At 37.8% G+C, this 24,293-nt stretch overlaps 1 protein-coding gene across 7 annotated transcripts in view; it reads right to left on the bottom strand.

Annotated features, from left to right (window-relative positions):
* Nucleotides 1–24,293, bottom strand: part of TRPS1 (transcriptional repressor GATA binding 1) — a 256,723-nt gene that overhangs the window by 170,653 nt on the left and 61,777 nt on the right. For 4 of the 7 annotated variants that reach the window (XM_067467317.1, XM_067467319.1, XM_067467323.1 and 1 more), the window contains 2 exons: nt 19,701–19,888; nt 17,136–18,064 (listed from right to left, as the gene is read on the bottom strand). In XM_067467317.1, coding sequence (XP_067323418.1) covers nt 17,136–18,064; nt 19,701–19,737 — 966 coding nt within the window. In that variant the 5' untranslated portion in view covers nt 19,738–19,888. The remainder of the gene's footprint in view (nt 1–17,135; nt 18,065–19,700; nt 19,889–24,293) is intronic. The other 3 variants (XM_067467321.1, XM_067467322.1, XM_067467320.1) reach the window with 2 other exon arrangements.

Raw genomic sequence — 24,293 nt, 5'->3', positions numbered from 1 at the left:
ATTTGTTTTAGCTCCTTTGTTCTCATCAACTTGATTAACTCTAGTATCTAGAGAAGCAGAGTATGCATAGATGAACTGGAGAATGAAGAAAACCTTTCCAGATGACATTTAAAAAGCCCTATGAGAAGAAATCAGTACGATCAGGAGCTTTAGCATCACCTGCAGTAGAGAGAGTAAAATGATTCATTGAAATAGAAGTCCCATATCTCAATTGCTGCACAAATAAACTATGTCAGTTTAGAGAAAGGACAGCATAGACTTGATGACTTCCTTGCTGTTTGCCTTGGCTTTCCTATGAACACTACGAAGCAGAACAAGGCCTATCTGGTCCAATAATCTGTTTGAACAGTGGCCAACCAATTGCTTGTGAAAGAAATGTTGTCAGCACTGAGCTGCCCACTCAACTGGCTGCAACCCTTATGTTGGACAGGACTTTAGAGACAGGCAAACTCAAAATCAAAAGGTTTTTTTTCCATGTCATGATGGAAATATGTTTTGCTTGTTGACTGCTGATCTAATTTCTCCATTTTCTCTCGAACACATAAATGCCAAAGATGTACCTTGAACCAAATCACTCTGGCAATAAGACGTACCCTGGTAAAAACTAACTCCAGCCTACTGGTTGTTAAGTGAAACAGAGTAAAACTAATTTTAGTCCCCAGAAAATGCCACACTGTGGGTATTAAAGTGCTAAGGTTTGCATACGTAGATGTCCCTTAAGGAAGATCTGTAATTTAGCAAAATATAGAAAAACCACAATAGCAAGGGACAGAGAACACATGTCAGGCCCAGAACACATTACATCACTAGGAATGTATCGCTTAACAAGTCTTATGATCTGATGAAAACATCTCACAGAAGGTTAGAAGGGCAAATGTACGTTAATAAAATCTTTTGCTTTCAGAAAAAAAAATGTTTGACGCTTTCCACAAGTGCACAGCACTTGCCTTATGACACTAAAACAACACTTGTTGCTCCTGGACATCTGCAGCTGCAATCCTCTCATATTTATTAACCAGAAAATTCTATTCTCATCTATTGGACAACACTCACTGCAGGATTATAGATTAGTTTGTAAGCCACAGCAGAAGGCGGGGATGGTAAAGGAGTGTGAATGGAAAATGAAGAGGTGGAAACAATCTTCATAATTATAACGTCACTGTTGCTTTATTTCTTGCACTGAGGCAATGGAAAAGTGCATGGTGTCCATTTTTTTCAAAACTAATCCTTCAGAAACCCTAGATCCTCATCACAATCCACTCACTGGCTTTCTCCAGATTTCTACTAGAGCAGTAGACTCCTAAAAGATAGACCAGGTTTCAGCAACTGCACCTCTTGGGGACTTTTATTCTTTACTGAAAGACCATACATCTTCTACATGATGGAACAGATATTAATTCCCCCCCCCCCCTCCCAAACCGCAATATAACTTTGTACTATTCTGGGTGATTCTCTCTTAATGTTTTCAGCGCATAAAGTTATAACTATCCTTCCTGTCCTATGCCAGAAAGCATGAGATCTCTCTTAATTTCAGAATTATAACATATGGAAAAAATGAGATATACAAAGAATATGCAGTTTAGACACTGTAAAATGCATATGATATAATATATTATTTATTTATTTGCAGTATTTTTATACCACCCTTCTCAATCCCAATGAGGACTCAGGGCGGTTCACAGTGCCTTTGAGTCATTTAGCTGTCCAAATGACAACACTTATTGTTCTTACACTACACTACAAAACTAATCAAGGGCTGTATGGTGAGCAAATAAATTGTTAAATGGCATTACAAATAGTTTATTTTGGCCCTTCCTGTTTAAGTAAACACATTTTTTTTAAAAAAACAGTTAAGAGAGTTTTCCATTGTGAAGTTAATAAAAAATAACAGCCAAGAGGAGTCAGTAGGGATGGAATAAACCAGATTTCTGAGGATTTTGAACTCTTTAACAGTAGAATGTTGTCACCATGAGATTTAAATAATTCCTATTCGTTAAAAGTGTAAAAGTCTCTCTTCAAAAATTATTTTTAAAAACTCTGACTTTAGGTGCTACACGACAGAAGATAGAGATCCTAGGGTTAGATCCTGACACTCTTTAGTGAGAGCACTAGTTAGGTAAAAGAAGAGTAGTTTCCTTATTATATTCCCACAACAGCCAGGAATCCTTCATGTCCTAGAGATGAATTCACCCAGAAAAATGCATATCCTCCAATATTTCACAGATATTGCCAAGCAAAATCAGCATGTGGTCAAGGTGGCAAAAAGGCTGTGAATAAGAAAGAAAACACAAGGCAGCAGGCTACTGTAGTTTGCCTTTGCCTTTACCTGTAAGACAAAAAAACTTTTCTTCTCCTCTCCTCGCATTGAGCTGACTAATTTTTAAAACTTAGAATTCATTAGGTTCTTGTAGGTTTTTTCAGGCTATAGGGCCATGTTCTAGAGGCATTTCTCCTGACGTTTCGCCTGCATCTATGCAGGCGGAATGTCAGGAGAAATGCCTCTAGAACATGGCCCTATAGCCCGAAAAAACCTACAAGAACCTAGTGATTCCAGCCATGAAAGCCTTCGACAATACATTAGAATTCATTTTTCAATAATTGGGATAATCTAAGTCCAAAACATGAAAAATTGGGATAATCTAAGTCCAAAACACAAACTGGAACATTTTAAAAGTAGCTGAATTGTGGTTTGGCAGAGAACAAATTGGGGGCTCTTCCTGCAAAACTGGAATATAATAAATAGTAATAAAACTTTATTTATATTCCACCACCATCTCCCCAAGGGGACTCCGGGCGGCTTACATGAGGCCAAGCCCAACAAAAATACATCAGAAAAACAAAGCAAGCAAGCAAGTAAAACACAATACAAATATTATAAATAACATATAAGCAGTAACACACAAGAGATTTAAAAACACAGTGGGCAGGGCCAGATGTAGTAGATCAAAAAAAATTTTTTTTAACACTGGCCATGAACAGAAGTAGGGTATGTCTAAACAGGGGTTTTTAGAGGGTAATGTAGGGAGATCAATCCAATGGGTAAAGTGCTTCAGAGGACATGCTGCAGAAAATTGGCCAGATCAGGGCATTGTTTCCTTTATTCAGGGAAGGCACACTGGAACAGCCACATTTTCAAGTTCCTCCTAAAGACTGCCAATGTGGGGGCTTGTCTGATATCCTTGGGGAGTTCCAGAGTCAGGGGGCCACCATAGAGAAGGCCCTCTCCCCAGTTGGAAGATCTGGGATTAACACAACTGACTGATACTCCCATATCTGCTCCCTCCCAACTGCCCACAATTTCTTCACCAAGCGGCTTGCACCTCTTAGACATGCTTGCTCACACTAGATGGGCAGGTAATATAGGATGGTAATATAATAGGTGATGGATCTACAGGGAGGGAGGTGTAGATGGCATATTGCCATATACACATAACAAATTGGAGCTAATAATGATATTGCTTCAGTAGAAATTTTAAAAATGTAAAAATAAATCTGCTACTCTATTTTTACTCTGAACTGAATGTCTATTATAGTATATCATAGTGGTTCCTCCTGATGTTTTGGAGCATGCCCAATGGTCAACATTTATGAGAACTGTGCCTCATATCATCCCAATCCTAGAAGGAAGGTGAATATAAATCAATCGAGTAAACATTTGAAGGGGCAACAAGTTGCCAACTTCTGTCTTAAGGTGAATAAGCTTATTGTCCGAACATATCTCCTTCTACGTTCCACCTTGAAGTTTAAGATCAACTGGTCCCACCAGCTTTGCAAACATGTCTGGTGGGGACAAGGGACAGGGCCTTCTCGGTAGTGACCCCCCACCTGTGGAATTCGCTCCCCAGTGAGGTCAGGTCGGTTTCTTCCTTCCTTTCCTTTAGGAAAAAACTGAAATCATGGTTTTGGAACCAGGCCTTTGGCTAGAGGCATGATAGCACTTTGGACATCGAACTGGACTATATGACAATGATAATAATGGAAATGACTATATGACTGTGATAATAATGTTTAATTGTTTTTAATCTGTTGTTCTATTTATTGTTTTATATTGCTATTATTTGTTATGTTTGCGGCATCAAATTGTTGCCAGTGTAAGCTGTTCTGAGTCCCACCCCACCCCCCGGGGAGGTGGTTTTGAGATGAGCGGGGTAGAAATAAATAAGAAATTAGCTGAAATTACGATTGTAGATGGCATGGTTTTAAAAATAGATGTAATGTTTTCACATGTTTTAATGCGTATTAATTTGCATCTTAATTTAAATGCTTATTTTAATTATATGTTGTTTTTAAAGCATCAAATAGCTGCCTATGTGTAAAGCCACCTTGAGTCCTCTTCGGGGTTGAAAAGGGTGAAGTATAAATATGTTAAATAAAAAAAGCTGTTTTTATGGTGCTCTGTAATCCTGTAAAATGGGCCACTTCTTTAACCCACTTTCAGAATAAATGCATAGTACAGAGATATGCAACTCTTCCACCTCACCAACAGTTCCAAGTGAGAAGAGGGAGGAGATAGTTACAAGGGTCAAAGCACATGAAGATTGAACCATACCCCCACCCCTATTTTTCAACTGCCTTCTGAACATAGCTTGGGAGAGATTGCACTGGCACCAATAACGACCTTCCTCCTCCCCAGGAAATCTAACTCCATGGAAGGGAAGGCAGTGTCACAGCTAGACAGATAATACCATTGCTCATGTATGGGAGCCCCAAGAAGAATTATAAATCCCACTGGGTAAAAGCAATTAATTAGTTAATTGAGGAAAGAGGATAAAGAAAAAGCTGCACAGTATACAGTACCTATAGATAGTGAAAAAAGATGAGAGAATCTAACTAGTAAAGAAAGATGAAGTTATCCATTCATCCCACACAAATGTTCTGTTAAGAAACCAGAGGATGAGAAAGGATTTGTGCTATTTTGTGCCCCCCTATTTTAATTAGTATTCCTTTATTCCGAATGTCTAAGAACATATTTTCATGAAAAAAGCTCGTCAGTTTTAACAATTATGATTTTTCCATCTAGGAAATCCTGGATACAGGTTTCGTAAGACTAATTTTCAGAAAATACTGTAATAATTACACTGATTTCAAACCTGTTTAAAGGCAATAGCACAAATGTTGTCTAAATCACAGGTGCAACTGTTACAGTTTCCACGTTTGTAGTCCATGTCAACTGTTTGTGAGCGTCTTGCTCTTCCTGCATTACCTTGTTGGAGAATTAAGGAAAAAGAGAAATGCTTTACAGTGAATTGTATCATTCTCATATCATTTCTCTCTATAAGAGAAACAAGACTTGTGTCAGAGAAACTAAACAACAACCCACTCCTGGCTTCACAAATAACCAGATGCATTTGCACTGTTTGCCAAAGCATGTAGCTTTGTTGTTGTTTTTAACTTTGGATAGATTTCGGACAAATGTCTCAGCTGTCAAAAAACTGGTTAGTCTCCAGCAACAAGAATCCCTGTCTTCCATCAAACAGTCGTAACATGTATTGTGGAACACCTGGATTTCAAAAAATCATTTTCATATTTCATTTATTACCACAACCATACTTTTATACACAGAAAAAGAGCTTGAAAGGGCAGTAATATGAAAGCTGAATACTACTCTTCTTTGTTATGAAAATATCTGCTTATTAATTTATATTGCCCTTCATTTCAGTTGTCCTCACCTGTTCTGTGCAACTGGCATATTTGGATATATATAAGCTAAACTATACTCTCAATGATATGCAATAGCTCTTCTGCCAGGCCAGCCAGGTCAACCTCTATGCAAAAGAATACATGGACACAATCTGACATAGAAGTAACATACAGAAAATGGTAAGAAACCCCTCCAGCCTCCCAGAATTTTTGACACAGGCGTTTGCAATCAAGCAAAGAATGTTAAAAGAGTGATAAGACAAAGCAAGTGCTCATTATAATTCATTAGGAGGTTCCAGTCTATAACCAGAGTTCTGAAACAGGGCAATTGTTTATGACACTATGTGTATTATCTGGCTTACTGAGGGCTAGAATATTGGTGCTATCTGCAATATTTAGGTAAATGGCTAATATTAATATGAGTTAACTGTCACTGTGGATTTTTTCTACACGTATTTGTCTTCGGACCTCACTTTCTGTGTTCCCTTTCTCATCAATGGAGACTGAATGCACATATCTGAAATTTCAAATAACACTCTGTATTTATCTCCCATATTGGTTGTTACTAGTATCACAAAAACAAGTGCTAGAGTTGGAACATTGTGGTTTTAATTTCCAGTGGCATCATATGCAGAGCCAGCTATTCACTGCTATGTCCCTCAACTAGGAGAAATAAAATTACAACCTATGTATTAAAGCCTTTCAGATTTTGGATCACTATATAACTGCAGTGTCATTCATTCACACATGAACCAAGTTGTCCGTGGGTTTCACAGGTCTTATCGGCCTCATTGTTACATCAAGGATTTTTCCTCAAGGAGACAGTACATATCTCAATACTTCCTGTGAAGCCTACATACCACTGCTTCTATTCCCCTCAGCAGGAAAGTCCTCTTCTACCACCACACTTTTCCTCTGAGGATTGGCAGGGGCCATTTCATGTACTGAATCTTCTAAGACCATCTGAACATTCCCTAACTTTCTTGTTGTTTCACATCATCACTGATAAGGTAGAGAGCTTCAAATCAATTCTTTTGCCCACTCCACTCAGAGAATTAGCCTCCTTTCATGCATCACATCCCTCCAAATAACTGTCTCCTATGTTTGGGAACTGACCTCCTCAAGGGAGGCATCATCTATGTGTAGTTCATCTAGGAGAGTTTGCTCCACCAACATGAACCCTAGGAGATCAGCATGACCAAATCTCACCATATTTTGATCTTTTCTTTCCCATAAAAAGGAAGAACAGCAGGCCTGCACAACCTGTGGTTCTCCAGGTGTTTGGGGCTTCATTCCTAGCCTGCTTGTCCAATTATCAGGAATTCCAGGAGCTGAAGTCCAAAACATCTGGCAGTGCTGAGGTACAGTAAGATAACAGACAACCACAACAGGGGGATAAAGGTAAGGTCAACTTGTGTGTTTTTTAGTTTTCAATATCACTCTAGCTTTCTAAGAGAATATTCCAAAAATAATGATAGATACTGCAATGGGAAACAATATATATGGTAACGCTTGACAGAAACCTCCCATAACACTGCAGTACAAATTATTGTTTGGAGCATGTGTGATGTAGCATATACAGGAGTTTCTAAATGCATATATGTTGCGAATGGCTTCTATTTCAGGTTGTAAATTTTGACTTAGCCCAAAAGTTAAGAAAACACATTTTAGGGTGGCGTTGGTTACTCACTGACACATGTTAATTCATATTTAAAAAGTCACAATGTTGAAAAGTTGTCATTTGGTCTTACTGGCACAAAATCTGAAAAAAAACCTCTGCGAAGTAAAGAATTCAAAGGGGAACTTGGAGATCTCTCAAGGATAAGATGTGAAACACCTACTTTATAAGAAAAAAATGTGGAAGAAGATGAATAGCTTCCAATTGCCATTCATCTTCACCTCCCTTTACAGTCCAAAAATATTCATAGCGATGACTCCAATTACACTAGCAAGATCATAACAGGACTTTAAGATCTTTTAGTACTCAACTTGGATCTCAACACTGTGTGGGCTCAACAATAGGTGACAAATGTCATCCATGAAAGATAGGTGGAGATCGAAGAGAAAAGACAAAGGGCTTTCCTCTTTAGTGAAGCAGAGTTTCTCACTTGTGGGAAAATCTTTGTGAGTAGGAGTGCTGCTGGGCATGAGAAAATTGGCAAGTGGACATTTGCGGGTGTGCAAACATGGCAAATGCAAGGAGGGAATATTTGGAGTGATTCCTAAGATTGCACTGAGTGCTTGGCTTCCTGGAAGAAAACAGGTTATGAATCACTCTCAGTTGGACAAACTGATAGAGAGTTTCATTAAAAAATATTTCCATCAGTTAAGTTCTGATCCACCTCAATAAAATTGCAAAATCAGATGGCACAAAACCTTCCAAGTCCTTGGGTCGCAATTTTCAGTTTTCAATCAGGAAGTGAAAGACTCACATCTCTTACCAATCCCCTGAGTCACCCAGTCTGCCACTTTCCTATTACTTTTAATCTTCTAATCCTAAAAATTTCATCTAATGCTCTTGTTTATCCATTCACTTTGTGCAATATAGCATCCAGAAAGCATTAACTATCCACAATTAAAGAGTTCTTCATGTTATGCAGGTCAGGACAGATACTAGGATTTATGGCAAGTTACTGTAGCACCACCCTGGAGTTTTGATAACAGAAGGCACTTGCATGTTATTGCTTGGATTCTATTTTAACATCTACAAAGAGAACGAAGTTCATATTCAATAAATACATTCTTAGCATGCCTTTTCCTTTTGCCCCTAAAAATCTGGGTCTATGTTGAGAAACCTGTGATATGGCACAATAAGCTGCAGATGGAAGTAAGTAAAAGTACCCAGCATCCAATCATAGTCTACACTTACAAGTTTAAATTGTTCACAGCAAAGGGGGGGGGGGGCATGTAACACTTTTCCTATCTCAAATATGTTGTTTACAGAGTGGACCTGAAAGAATAGAGTATCACTGGCTGCCCCTCTTGGTTTCCAACAGGTTTTCTCATCTGTGGTTCTCTGTGACCTATAACTCCTGCAGTCCAAACAGAATCAATAAACCAGCTTCTAAAAGTCTCCCTAAATCTCCATGGCTAATAAACAACAGGGCAATTTTAATGATTTCACCATCAGTAAAGCCTAGATGTTTCCAGCCATCTGTACTACAACTAGTCAAGAGCTTGAAAAGCAAGTTCTTGACAGGAAAACTGTCTAAACTCTTCTTGTGAACAAATACAATGGGGAAATACAACCCCCAAGTACTTCTTAGAAATTGCACCCAACTCTCTTGGACTAAAAGGGTTATCCTTGCTTTAAACCCATTTTAGATAGTGACGATCCTTATATGATTTGGCAGGTCGATAATAAGTTCTGCAGACATTCTCTTCAGTCCAGAATTCTACTTGTCAGGATTTTCTGACACCTGAGAAACTTATGTCTTTACAATTTCCCAAATATTTTTGAACACTCCTTCCATCCCTTTGTTGGAGCTCCCGGTGGCGCAGTGGGTTAAACCCTTGTGCCAGCAGGACTGCTGACTGAGAGGACAGTGGTTCGAATCATGGGAGAATGGGTTGAGCTCTGTCATCTCCGGCTCCCCATGTGGGGACAACACACAAAAAATCCCTATGTTGTACTTATGCAGAAGTCCATTTTGTTATATTTTCATTACAAAGGGGCACTGATGGCCGTAGGAGCAGTACATATGTGCATGGTCTTGCTACCAACATGTCATTCCACTACCACCCCAAAAAGCCTCTGGCTTTTTTATAAACTTGTGCTGCACATTTATTATTTGAGATATTGTTCTAATTTCTACCCAATTTTTTTTCTGTTACAAGTAGAAAATAGGTTACATATACACTCTAAGATCTAGCTGGGCAAAAAATACTTCATTCTGAAACATTATGAAGAAAGGGGAAACCACTGATATATTCGCATTGCTATCACCTTGCAACAATTAAGTTCACACATACCGCACTCTGATTAAAACATCTTTTCAGGCTTGAACTGTTATTCTTTCAGACAAGGATCCCAATTCTGCTATTATTATGTGTGAACAATTTCTTCTATCCATGCCAAGTGCCATATATTAAGGCCCACTGCAATGCAAAACTCAAAGTGGGATGGAGGCCAAAAATAATATATTCCACTGCAAAAAAAAAAGCTTTTTTGCTCATTGTTCATCTCTGAAATGAAAAGAGAGAATAAAAGAGGAAAAGAATCGATCTTGGCTGTTCCTTGGAAACTGGATCAGTATAAATCAGTACCCAGAGGTTGCCAGGCTCTGTATGACTTATGTTGCAAACGTAGCAGAGAAACAAATCAAGAGGCTAATGAGTTTCAGAAAGACGTGCACATCCAGTGTCAAACAAGATTCATTTTTTTTTAAATGTGACAACATACTTTTGTTCTGACGAGACATTAAGAAATGCTAGTTTTGGATCCAAATGCAGAAAAGATATGGCAGATATAAAAACAAACTAGCATATGAATATTTGGATGATAAACAAATTACAATAACCCTTCTATTTGAGGTGCATATGCATTACAAATGAACATGGCAGTAAAATTTACAGCTCAAGCTCACAAGGTATAAAGTTGGTAAGAGCTCTACAAATCCAGCAGTCCCTTGACTTTTTCCTTTCAATCAATATTGGAAGCTGTGTGTGCAATGCCAGTTGCAGAGCACCTTAGGGGGAAAGGATTGTGGTCCATAAAGGCCAAAAGCACACTTCTAAAAGTTAGCCAGATTACTGTCCCCATTCAGAGAATTATAAACTGAACACATTGAGAATCTTCTGTGATTCTGAAGAAAGAAAGAAAAAATATGGGACTTCCATTTCTGTCTAAAGTATTTGAGTCACTGGGACTAAACATGTGTAATTCCTTCCCTTTCTCTATATGGGAAGCTTTTCTATCACTAAAGGGCTTGACAACAGTGTAGCTGTTTATTTGAAGTAGGGAGATACATTATTGAAGATCGACTCCTGATTATGAACTGTTGGATATTACAGGTTGAGCGCCCCTTGTATTTTGGATTCCAAAATATTCCAAGAACAAAGCTTGTCCCTATTGGTAGCTAAAGCAGTGGCAACTTTGTTTTCTGATAATTCAGTGCACATAAACCTTTTTTCTTACAAAAAAATATTTTAAAATAATATGTATAAAATTACTTCCAGACTATGTACATTAATGAATTTTGTGTTTAGACTTCGATTCACTCTAGAAGAAATGTTATTATGGAGATGCAAATATCCTGAAAAAATTCAAAGTTCCAAACACTTCTGGTCTCAAGAATTTTGGATAAAGGATACTCCACCTGAACCACTGTTTCACCAATACAAAAGGGGAATCCACGCAAGGAAAAAACTCTTGTTCTGGCTTCCTTCTCCTTTAAGTTGGACAGTGCTTTAGGGCAACAAAAAAACAAGGCTTCCTTACCAAGAAATTTTCAAGCAGTGAAACCATCAGGATGGTTCCTACTTTTTCTTTCTTTCTTTTTTGTCGTGTCAGGAGCGACTTGAGAAACTGCAAGTTGCTTCTGGTGTGAGAGAATTGGCCGTCTGCAAGGACATTGCTCTGGGGATGCCCAGATGATTTTGATGTTTTTAGGTTCCTACTGATATCAGAACATATTAGACATTAACCGAAGTGAGGGTGGGTTTAAGAAATGGTATATTCTGTCTCACAATGCATATCTCAATATGCAAATGCTACAAAGCCCTAGAGTAAATTTTGAGAGCACAAAGGACCAAGGGTCCAGAGGTGTCCCCCACACCTATTGTGATATTGGAAGCAATTCCAGAAGTACAAAAATCTGCACTGAGATTAACCCAGGGATATTAAATTAAACTAGTAATTATATAATTTTGTTTGTATGCATGCTTGTGGGTAAATTTTCAAGTCTTTCTCCCCCCAAAACTGAGAATTATTGATTCGTGATGCATATTTAATAAGAAAAGATAAGAATCAGCCCTGAAGGAGGGAGCAGAGTAGAGTCAAGAATGTCTGCAATAGGAAGGGTTGCAAGACAAATGTGTGGGTGCTAGAGAAATTTCCAGCCATCCTTTTACTGCATGTTTATAAAATCTGTTCAGTATTTACAGCAAAGCATGAAAATATTAATCAGTTATTTATCTTCTTACATGCTCGACATCAACATCTGGTGTATGCACAAGTGATGAAGTCTAACATTTGGCATGAGTGAATTTTTAATGCTCTTTTCCCCATGATCGCCAGGGAAAGCTAGCATTCAGAAAGAAAGAAAGAAAGAAAAAGAAAGAAAGAAAGAAAGAAGCTATTTTCAGAGCCAAATGTTTCTTTCAAATAATCACTAGCTTCATATAGGAGCGTCTGGTCTCTTTTAGAACATATTTCTGGTTAGAAGAAAGACCTGATCTTAACTAGATTGTCTGTGTGCTGTTTCCTACTACTTTTTGTCTTCCTTGAAGTATCTTGTTGCCAAGGCTTATTAAACAAGGACAGTCTTCATTGATCTGTTTTATTTCTTGCTCTATTTATTCAATCTGTGATATCGTGCACATCTGGTTTCTTTCAGCAAATGCCGCCTAGGAAAAGTATTCAAACCCAATCTAATCAAGCATAAACTTTCCTATAAATAACCAAGATCCTAACAGCATAACTCTTAGGAAGAAATAAAAGATTTTTTTAAAGACAGAGTTCTGTATATTGGCCACCATAGTTGGAAAGGTCTTCTTCGCAGATAGAGAATTGAATTTTTGAATCAGCCACATCTTCCTGAAAAATCTTTACGTAGTAGCAGCAGCTGTGTGCCTTCAAATCATTTCTGACTTATAGCAACTCTTAAGAAGATCCTGTCATGGGATTTTATTTTGGCAATATTTATTCAGAAGGGATTGTTATTTCCTGCCTTTGAAACTAACTTGCCCAAATTCACCCAAAAGCAGGCATTTAAATCCTTGTGTCTCAAAGTCATAATCCAACACAAAACCACAATTTTCTCAATGCTCTGAAGGTTAGTTCTTATGCAGCCGGAAGAGCAACATCCCTGAAGGAAGTAAAGATGCCAATAGGTCCAAGATGTATTGGTATTGATGCTGTCATTTAAAAAAAACCTAAAGAACAGCTCATAAATAACGAGCATGGGCAGTGGGCACAGACTATTGAAATATGGGAATAGAAAGGGGGTGGGAGACTGGAAGAAAACATCTGCTATCTACTTTGCATTACACTTTGTTACAGCTTCAAACTATAAACCACTTTGAGTCTCACCAGGGGTAAGAAAGGCGCTATATAAATACTGTAAATAATAAATATTTATACACTTGTGTATGGTCAGGTATGAATGTGCATATATCCTTAACCATGCAAGCTCACTGTCTATACCTCTTTACTTCAATCACTGGTGGGAAATATCTGGCCCTCCAAATCAGATTGGGCCAAATGCAATGTTGGTCCATTTCAGAACCACTGAAATCAATGAGATGTATATAAGTGGAATTGAAGTATTTATACATGAGTATACAGGCAGTCCCCAAGTTACGAACAAGATAGGTTCTGTGGGTTTGTTTTTATGTTTTACCATCCTTGTGGGAGTCTTCTGCCATGTCTCCGCATGGGGAGCCAGAGCTAACAGAGGGAGCTCATCTACTCTCTACCCGGATTCGAACCTCCGACCTGTTAGTATTCAGTCCTGCCAGCATAAGGGTTTAACCCACTGCTCCACCGGGGGCTCCAACATTATTAAGTATCAAATCCAGTTCACGTTTCAATATGCCTATTCTTAACTAAATGTAAACATGCATCAGGATGCTAACTTAGGATCCACAGACATTTTGCCACCACCTTGGTTCTGATCCAGTTCATTCCTATATTTTCAACTTGCATAGGAAAAAATAAATCTCCATATTAAACAATTGAGAGCTTATTAAGCATACGCACCTTGCAGATCCTTGGATATGTCTTTACCTGGAAAGCTAGGGTAGGAGACCAAGATTAAATCATAGTAACACAAACCCACAGATCAGATATCCTCCACTTATTTATTATAACCATGTTCCTTTCAGTGGAGGAATTAATTTACTCTGTAAACTTATAGGTAAATCTAAAAATCTTAATCCAAAATCTACCCCCCAAAAAAACAAACAAACACCCGTGTTGACTTTTCCATGGGTAAATGTGAGGGAAAAAAATCCCCTTTTCTATGTAAACTGGTGAAAGAAAGGCAAGAGATTAGTCCATCCTAGAAGAACCTAAGAGAAGATCTTCTCTACATCTGGTCCTGAGGTGACATTTGTGCTTTTCCCCTCTACATGGAATGATCCTCAATTTATCCATGGGTCATGTCAAAATCCATAATTTTCCATCCCAAAACCTGCCTTCAATTTATATATGTGGTTATCTTAAACATGGATATGTATGATAAGTTGCTAACATGAGTTAATTACTCAGCTATACTTTGAATAATTTATGTGTTTCATACCCAACAGACACAGTTATATGCTACATACTGAAAGTACAATTTGACTCTAACTGAACCCATTTGAGCTAATTACTTTTTAAAAACATTACACTCTGAAAATTCTGGGCAGCATGAGGTTAAAATACAAGTAAAAATAATGGTTATATTTTGAAATGTTCTACAACTTTTCTGTGATGAATGAGAACAAAACTATAAATCAGAGAGGACTGTGCAAAGCAGCAAACTTTCTATGACAGTCTAGTGGAAAGCAAGTTTTTGGAGAAGGTAGGAAACTGGTCAGGAACTGAGGCAAATTGCTAAATAGCTTCAGAGTATAAAAGTCTGAATTATGAACCACCTACCTCTCTCCCATAAAATATCCTGCAGTGCTATGTCCAGAAGCAAAACCATGGGGAAAAACTCTTAGACTCTGTGTCCAAGAAGAAAATGCAGGCCTAATTCTCAATGCATACTATTTTGATGATGAAGTGTGTGCAAGGATTTATTATGGAATATTACTTTCATAACGCTCACATGTTTTTCTGTCGTCCGGAAATGTAAACCTTACAGTCCTGGCAGCAGATCACTTATGCTGCTTATCCTCAAGACGTAATGTTCCTTGCTCCATCAAAAATCAATAAGAAAAGTCATGGCTTCCAACAACCAACAAAAATCACATTGTACATATAAAATAATCCAGATACTATTTTTCTCTTTTTTAAAAAAAGGTATTTCTCATGGGAATGCATTTTCCGCTCATATTTTTGTATATAGGTTTTGTACTTACTCTTCATGGAAAGAGAGATTTATGTGCTACAACAGCTGAGGATATATCCCTTCCCTGATCTATAAAGCCATGGCACTCTATGCTGTACTCCATTCTTGAGACTTCACATACCATTACTTACCAACGGAACATTACAACACCACAGGGTAGGAAAGATCATTTGAGAATAGTGCAATGGTTTGAATGTTGGAGTATGATTCTGGATGATCAGAGTTTGAATCCACACTCAGCCATGGAAACTCACTGGTGCAACTTAGGCAAATCACAATCCCTTTCAATCTCAGAGGAAGGAAATGGTAAACTTCCTCTAAAGAAATCTTGCTGAAAGTGATAAATCAGGGTGAACTTGAAGGCACAGAACAGCAGCAACAAGGCAAAACTATTTACCATACAAATCATTCAAACGAGATACTCGAAATTTCAGACTTCAAGTCTATACCCCAAAACTCAATTTCCACCAGAAAAAGGTTTGAACCAATAATTGCAATGCTCGCAGTTACTGCTATTCCAGTGATAGGTGGGCAATTTTGGGACCTTCCAGATTATGCTTGACTGCAACTTTCAGCAGCAATTATCAGCATAATCAAAGCAGAATGACAGGATATTACAAAAGCAGCTAGGGGACCACAAGTTGCCTATCCCTGTATTAATGGACAATGGGCAGGATATTCTACTGGTGTGGATGGTATACAGAACGACATGTATTTCAGTGATCCAAACATATTTTATGATCCAAAATTTAATTTCTGCCACCTTTAGTCAAATGGTGTAAAAAAAAGAAGCTGTGTAAAATACCTGTTCAGATCCTTGATGAGTTACAACAAGAGTGGTTAATGATCTGACTCAGTAGAAGGCGGTTCTTTCTAAATAAACTACTCCCAGGATAATTGATGTAGATATTTCTGAAAATTCATATGTGTTTTCCTCATGTCAGTGGAAGCTTTAATCAAGTAAGCATTCTTAGGGGAACCTCAATAACTGGGCACTCTTTGGTATTGTCTTTTATATATTTTTTTCTTTATGACTTTCAGTCATATTCAATTCTCATCCAAAATATGAATATCAGATTCAGAAGAAAGAATGTTTGCATAAATAAAGCAGATCTGCATATGTTTCACTTTTCTATCAACCAATGACTTTTGCACCTAAGCCCTGTTGCTAAGAACACATACATTCATCTTCCACTGAATGAGGACACTAGTTCAGTAGTGTCTATAACTGACAGTAGCTCTTCTAGTTTTGAAGTAGTATTTCCCAATTCTCTGACCAGAAGAAAATTCTGAAGACAGTCATTTCAACTATCCTTGGAGTCCTCAGTGAATTATTTCACAGAAGCACAGTTCTTTCTTTGTTATTCATTTGCATTCTACATCAAACCACTAAATTTGAAGTCTTCCCCTCCACTTCACCACCCAAACCCCAGGAATTAGGCAGACAGACATCTATTACTCTAAGGATGCCAGATCCACCAATATTTAGTATGTACTAAACTTATGTTGATTAAAATGCAACATGTGAATTACACCAATAATTCCCAACATATACATATTAACAGTCTGAGCTTGATATAAAACTGTGATACATTGTAGCAGTGTGAAAATTAGATTGCTTGAGTCTTGGATTTGAAAATGTTCCTTCCACTTTTCTCTACCAACATTACATTAGAATAACTTAGGTTAAACTATTTTTTATTAACAAAACCAAGATCAAGCTGTGGTTCTAATCTAGCCTATATATAGAAACCACAATTTCAACTTGGAAAACTGGTATATCTTGGAGTTCTCCGAAACCATGGCCATCATGGCCAATCATCAGTGATTATAATTGAAGTAGTGTAAAAAACTATAGGGGAACAAATTTCATTCTCTGGTTTAACGTAATCAAAACACATCCTGGTTCAGATTTTGAAAAATTGAGATTGAGGTTAAGGAAGTAGATGCTCCTTATTTTCTCATTTGATGCACATTTGAGGAAAGTAGGAAAGCACTTATGCATTGAGTAGACTTATCTTCATAACATTAAACTATATTTTAGCAGAGTCCTCAATTTGTCCACAGGAGCAAGCATATTATATTTCATTATAACTCTAAAGTTTCATTTGAAAAAGAAGGAATGGGCTCATGGGACAGACAAAAAATTGTGAAATAGAAATGCAGGTTAAGTGGCATTTCCACAGCCCATGTGAGATTATTTAATTAATGCAGCACATTCTGATGCTTTCCTTTTTAGAGACACACAGGAAAGTGTAGAGAGTACAAGATACAAACCTGCACATCGTAAGTTCCATTTAGCAAGATGGGTCTTTGAGAATTGATGTCCTGAAGGACCCCTGACAGCACAGAACAATTGACTTTTTGGAAGTCTTTGGAGTGGCTGAATTGTACCATGTTGTGGAGAGCCAAAATTTTAGTGTCGAGCTCAGTATCCTGCCTGGTGCGGTTGTGCAGCCCGAGGTGGTATTTGCGGAAGTGTTTGATTAGATCTGTGGGGTCATTCCCATAGTAACCGTAGCCACAGATGTTGCATTTAAAGTCCTGAAGCTCTGGAGAAAGAGGCGCAGTATCTGGATTCTCATTTGCCAACAATTCTGTTTTCAATTTGTTTGACCTTAAATCCCCATCTGAAGGCACTTGTGGGTTTTTCGAGGCCACCGAGGCTGGGCTTGAACCCCGGCCATCAGATTGACCGCTTTGCACATGCACTGTCTCATCCGCAGATTTTGGCGACATGCAGTGCTCTTCGCTTTTCTCCATCAGATCGCCTGACGGAGCGCAGACCACATCTTGGGTGTCATCTGCATCTGATCTGAGAGGAGACTTCAAGGACTCTGAGATTCCCTCAACAGCTGCAGATGAGAAGGCTGGCATATTTCTGTCTGTCACCTCATCATGAGGGAAGGATGGAACATTTCCTCCCTTATTGTGGCTTTCATAATTGAAGCCAGTCTTTTCGTTCGTCACTGAGATTTTCAAGTCCTTTGTAGTACTGGGAGATGGCTCAGGGACATGTGTGCAAAACGCCTCCTTGTCAGTTTGCTCCACAACCTCACCCGGCTCAGTGTTTTCTTGCATCTGACCGGCAGAAAATTCTTGTTTCCTTTCAATAATGTCACTGGCAGAACCTGGCGACTTCAGGGCCTCTGTTTCACCTTCACTAGCAATGTTTCTTAGAGGGGGGTTCTTTTTCCGGACCATATCTGAAAATATATATTTAAAAAAAACACAAGAAAATACCCAAGTTAACAAGATTATTTAATAAGCACAATATTTTTTTTATTTTCTATATATAATGCAAACATTTCAGCAGGACACCTCCCTCATCCCTACAAAAATCTTCCACAAGACTTTAAATTGCATCAACTGTATCTTACTTGGGACTATATCCTTACTAAAACAAACTGAATTTACTTTCCATGGAATCAAAATTTTAAACTGCCACCTTTCTATTTCATTTTACACTGGTCTGGTGAAGATCATTCAAACATAAATTACTGTAAAATAAATAATGAAAAACTAAACCAAATAAAAACTCTGGGGTGGGAAAATCTTTCAGCAGGTCACCAGCAAGCTAATCAATATTCCATTATGAAAGATAAATAAACTGTAAGTGATTTATGAAATTATTTAAATACGTTTAAATGGGTATTAGTAATCTAATGTTCTTCCCATTTCATGTATCCATTAACAATTTTGTATCACTATAAAAGTAACCGTAATGCCCCTCAAAGAGTTTCAAAATTAATTCTTTTTAAAATGGCAAATAGTTTTACTTTTAAAATGGTTTAGAATGGTCCTGACAAGAAAAGTGGGTACACAACTCCCATAAGAAGAAAGTAAAAAGAGGACAATTCCTCCTCTCCTTTACAAAATTCTAGGCACCCCCAAATCTGCTTTGGAGAACTCCAAGAAACTTTTCAGGGCAAATGCCTGGAAGCACAGAAGGTTTTAGTGGAAGAGGGGAAGAGAAGAAAGACATCATTATACTAAAGGATGATTATTAGTGAGATGTGGCATTGAGGCTTTTCAGTGGCTTTCATATTTTTTCCTAAACAAATTCATACAACTGACTAGATTCTCAAGTTGTGCAGAAGGAGGGTCAGCCACACAGATGGGGAACCATTCTCTTCTCTGATATGCAAAAGTTGTGTGGTTGACATCTCCCTCAGAGAGGGTACTGGCATTATAATTGTGGTGCTATTCTTACTGTTCTTTACACCCAGTCCACTTGAGGGGGAAGGTAACTTATGGGCTGCTGCTTCATTCAGAAGTTGCCGCATTTCTAATGCCAGTGCTAGATCAATTCTCAACCCACATATCCTAACAGCCTGCAGCATCAACTATAGAACAGATGGTTAGGCTAAACGTTTGGTGACACAGAAGGTCAAACAACTTCCTGAACCCTTCTCCTCTTAAGCATGTGAGAAACACTAATGACAAAATAATTCTCATTTATTTTCATATGAGAAAAAGGTTGTGTGAAGCATTCAAAGCATCTTCCTGCCCGCTTCCCAGGCTTGCTCCCTTAAATATGTAGTTTCACTAGATATTGGCTATAGCAGTGTACTCTTGAGAAAGATATTCCTTTCCTCTGCATTTGTACATTATCAATATCATTTTTCAAAAAGACATATTATCTAAATAAAAGCCCATTTAAATGGAAGGAACTATCAACTGGCAAGTCATGTTAGACAGAGTGAGAATACAGAGAAAGCATATAGGCATTCTGCAATTATTATCTTTAAGACAAGTAACAGATTGCACAATGTTTTGTGATGTGCCAAGAAGTTTTCCAGTTAACATTTCCACTTGGAAAAATATATATATATTACATACTTGTAAAATCATACCCAGCATTGACTTCATAAGGCATGTGGCTCTAGAATGCTTTTTGTTGTGTGTGGTTTTGCTTTTTTGCTTTTACAGTTATTAATTCTATTAGTCAACTAGTTGGAGGACTAACGCAACTGGCTTAGGAGGTACATGGAAGACACAGAAGACATTTTGAGAGCTGATCTGCACATCTGCAAAAGAAAACAAAAAAGCCTTCCTAAATTATACATTCATGATCAGGTTGCAATTCTTTAATTTAAAAAAACTGTTAAATCATTATTATGTCTAACTTGGTATTTAGGTTTATATCTATTACTATAGAAACTCTGGCTGTGAAAACTGCTCTAAGATCAGTAAAAACACATGAAGTTCAACTCATACTTATCCTTATATTTATCCTTTCCTCCATATGTACCACACATTGAATCCACCTTCTCCCAGATTTTGACCCCATTGATTGTGGGCACCTCCATTATCATTAGAATCAGCCAGTGGTCCAGAAAGAGTTCTCACAAAGTTACGCCCTACTTTTTGGTGCCTTAATTAAAATATTTTAGGATTAATCAGAGAATTGTGTAAAACCCCAGAAAATACTTGTCAAAATGCCTTCAAAATTCTCTAAAATTGCCCTTTAAAAATAAAAATATAAAAATTACTTGGTACAGCCGATACTAATAAAATAATTTGTTCATATTTACTTACAATGCTATTGAAAAGTTACAAAATCACATTACTTCAGAAACCATGTTACTTATTACATCTTTACCAGAAAAAACCAATAATATATTATTTGTAAACACGTTTCCAAGCTCTGCTCCTTTTTGCTACCATGTTTAACTGTTCAAAGCAATGTACTGTCAACTATCTCCAAGGCAATGCCCAAGACTTAGGACACATTCATAAGTAAGAACAGAAAATGTTGATTTTTTTTCCTGAGCTGAAGGCAAAATAATTGAAGCATCAAAATATAGCTCTACAAACATTTATCCGTGGTCCCTTGGAATGGCAAACTTTAGAAACTATTCAAAGAACACTGTTTTTCCCAGTCTCGCCATTGTATCTTGTCCACAGTTAACATCTTGTACAGAGAAAGAGAGGGGAAAAACAGAGTGATCACTTTCTTCCATTAAGACTGTAGCCCAAAACCTTTTCATTAGGAACTAAGAGGGGAATCCTACTTAGTTGGGGATGATTCAAAGTAATGTGTTTATAAATTTGGCAGTAATGTTGCAGCTAAGGGTAGGAGAAGAACATCTATTTTGTGTTGGCAAGGTATCCTCCACCCCCATCCTTTTCCCATGAACAGCTTTTGAGAGGGAAACTAATAGTACCATAATTTGTGGCCCCAACTGTGGTCATACGAAGGGAACAGCTTGAAAGTGTAGTGACGCAAGCAACCTGACCCTAATTAGGCAACACTTCCACCATGTCCTCTTGCTACTTCATCAGCCTTGTCTTGCCCCCCCCCCCCCAAGAGAAATTAAATTCAGTGGGGCATATTGCTGAACAGACATCCTCAGGATTGCTATTCAGAGCAACAGTTTATAAAAGAAAAAAATGTGGCAAGATGTTCCACCTATTTTTAAATCTCTCTTGTACGGGTTATCTCTCTCATATATCCATCCCTGGCAGTGATAGTTCTCATGCTTGGATATCAGGCTCATGCATTAATGTCCAAATTGTTTCATCAGAATTGTCACGCTAGTGCCTGCTTCATCCCCCAAGTATAGCTCTGAAGCCAGAAACTGTACAACAACACATGTAATGGAATGTAGACAAATACACAGCTTATCTGAAAATATGCTTACACATTATTTTAAAAGGCACGATACCAATGTCAATTGGGGGGGGGGGGGGTAACGTTATGTGATATGAGAAGTAGCCTGTTACTATGATCTCTGTCAGCTATCTTTCGCTTTTTCTTCACCTCCCAATTGCTGGGGAAGATTAGCTAAACAAGATAGTTATGGGTATCAGAAGATAAACGCTTCTCAGGCAGCAGTCATTTATTTCTCCCATTTCCTTAACTGTTAGGATGTTAAGGAAATTATGAACAGTCAGCTTGGCTGCTTTTCAAATGACAGCAAGAAGGACTATAATATGTATCTCTTACTCCCGGATGCAAGTTAATGTGTGGAGATAGTAGGGATGCTGCTAGGGTCTAAAACAGCCTTTTAAATTTTTGATTTTGTTATTGCCTAGTTTTAAAATCTTTTTTAAAAAATGCTTCCATGATTTTCCCCTGCAAATTCTGTACAGCAGAAAAAAGTATACAAAACTGTTTTAAGGCTACCTTTCAATAGTCCACTGGCTATAGCTCATAATTGGCTTTGAAAGGAATTTTTCTGTTTAACTTTGAAGAGGTCTTCTCACTAGGACTAAAACTGGGAACCGCCATATAGTCGGCCCTCCACATTTACAAGTTTTTTGATGTGATTATTCACCAAGTTAATTAATATGCCCTCTCCAAAAATATCTAGGTCCTCCAGTGTGATTATACAGTCAACTACCATCAGGTGACTGATACTCATATTGCTTACAAAGTTTTTTTTTTAATCAAGTACTAGGTTTGTCAAAAGAAAACTGGAGACAGTCCTGTTTAATAATTGTATAGAAAAGGGAAATTATTGCTTATTTCCTGGCAATTTGGCAAGCAACACTTGCTGAAATTACTTCTTATACACACTCATTAAAGATACAGGAGTTGTCTCTAGTTCTCAGTCTGGAAACCCTATCAAAGTGCACACACAGTTGCCAGAGTGGAAAGTTGAAAGCCCTCTGGTACCTCTAAAGGTGGCAACTAAGGTGCAACTAAGGGAAATTTCATCAATGCTTTTTACATGCTTATATGGTAAACAATATCTGCTATAATTCCATCTTTCAGGAGCTTTACAGGAGCTGTCTCCATTTTTAATCTAACAATTCTAAACATACATATTTCAAGGAAATAGTCAAATCTCGCAAATATTCTACTCAAGCCTCAGCAAAACATACAAACGTTGTATCAAGAGACCTTCATCTCACATATAAGAATACAGCTTTGGAAATGCTCCCTGCTCTTTTCACATTACAAATAATTAGGCTGCCATTTACTGCCTGATGCTGTACCATTTTCTCTTTCCCTAACTCAAACATGTCCTTTAGCAAATCCCTGAAATACATGCCCTCCTCACTTGAGAAGAAGTTAAGCAAGCTACAACCATGCAAGGTTTCATAACTACAATAAGTGTACGGTACTTGGGCCAGCAAGAAATCTGGCTGGACAGAAGCAACACTGCACATGATTACTATAAGCAAGCCAATCATAGGCTAATGACAGGAATAGTTTTATTATTAATACAAAGATCGCTTGCAAAGAAAGAACAAGAAATATGTTCTTTAAATATATGTGTTAAAATTATATTAATTATATAGATTATAATTAAACAGATGTAATAAGTTATATTATATTAACCAAAACAGGGGAGAGACAGACAGAGAGACAGACAGGTTAGCATCCCCCAATTATTTGATAGTTTAGAGAACAGAAGCACTGTCAAAAAGCGGAAATGGTAAAACTGTAGAACCCAGTTTTATATATGTATAACCTGGTCTTATTATATATGTATTATATATTACTATATAACATTTTGTTATAGTGTGTGTGTGTCATTATTTATATTATAATTTAAGCCCAAAAATATATATACAGTATAGCAAGAGACATACTGCCCACAATCTAAGATGCCCCATGAATGACCGAACAGACTGAATGAAAAAAAATGCACTTTTGACAACTGAGAGGAGGTAAAAGGGCAAAAATGCCACGCAAATAATGACAACAGAGCTGACTACATGTTGTTTTTGTAGCAACTTGCTTTAGGACTGTCCAGAAAATGGATGATCAAAAGCAAATCGGCTGAAAATGAGGAATGCTTTACCCAATATTTCAATTTCCAAATATTTCAATTTTCATCAATCTCAAGCACTATTTGAATACCCAGCTCTAGATCACAGGCTCTACAGACCCAGGCTGACAAGATCTGAAATCCAAGGCATTTGTAAGGGAAAAGTTAGGAGAATGCAAGCCAATTTCTTCCAAAATAATCTGAAGTTAGCAAAGGGCATATGAACCATATGTTAAAACACAAAAGAATAATAAGGAAGTCGGGTCACACCAGGGCAAGATGCAAATAGCACCAGCCATTGAGTTCTTTGTGGTTCTGGAGCAGCCTGATGACGTAGACAGGATCCTTGGAGGGGCAAGACCCCCTTGCCCTTCATGGCTAATCAAACATGAAGAATGGGTAATGACAGTAAGTAACACTTCATTGACTCAAGATGTACCACCAACATGCCTTAAGGAAGCTATAGTAAAACCAATTCTTAAAAAACCGTCTTTAGACCCCTCGGTGATGAACAACTACTGACCAGTTTCAAACCTCCCCTTTTTGAGAAAGGTTCTGGAACATGTGGTGGCCTCCCAACTCCAGGTTTTCCTGGATGAAACAGATTATCTAGACCCATTAGCGTCTGGTTTCAGGCCTGGCTATGGACTGAGATTGCTTTGGTCACTTTGGTGGATGATCTACACAGAGAACTAGATAGGGGGAACCA

The sequence above is a fragment of the Anolis sagrei genome, chromosome 4 (assembly GCF_037176765.1).
Source record: "Anolis sagrei isolate rAnoSag1 chromosome 4, rAnoSag1.mat, whole genome shotgun sequence".
In the NCBI taxonomy this organism is placed as follows: Eukaryota; Metazoa; Chordata; class Lepidosauria; order Squamata; family Dactyloidae; genus Anolis; species Anolis sagrei.
Note: the sequence above shows the minus strand (reverse complement) of the source record. Positions and strands in the feature narration are given on the sequence as shown.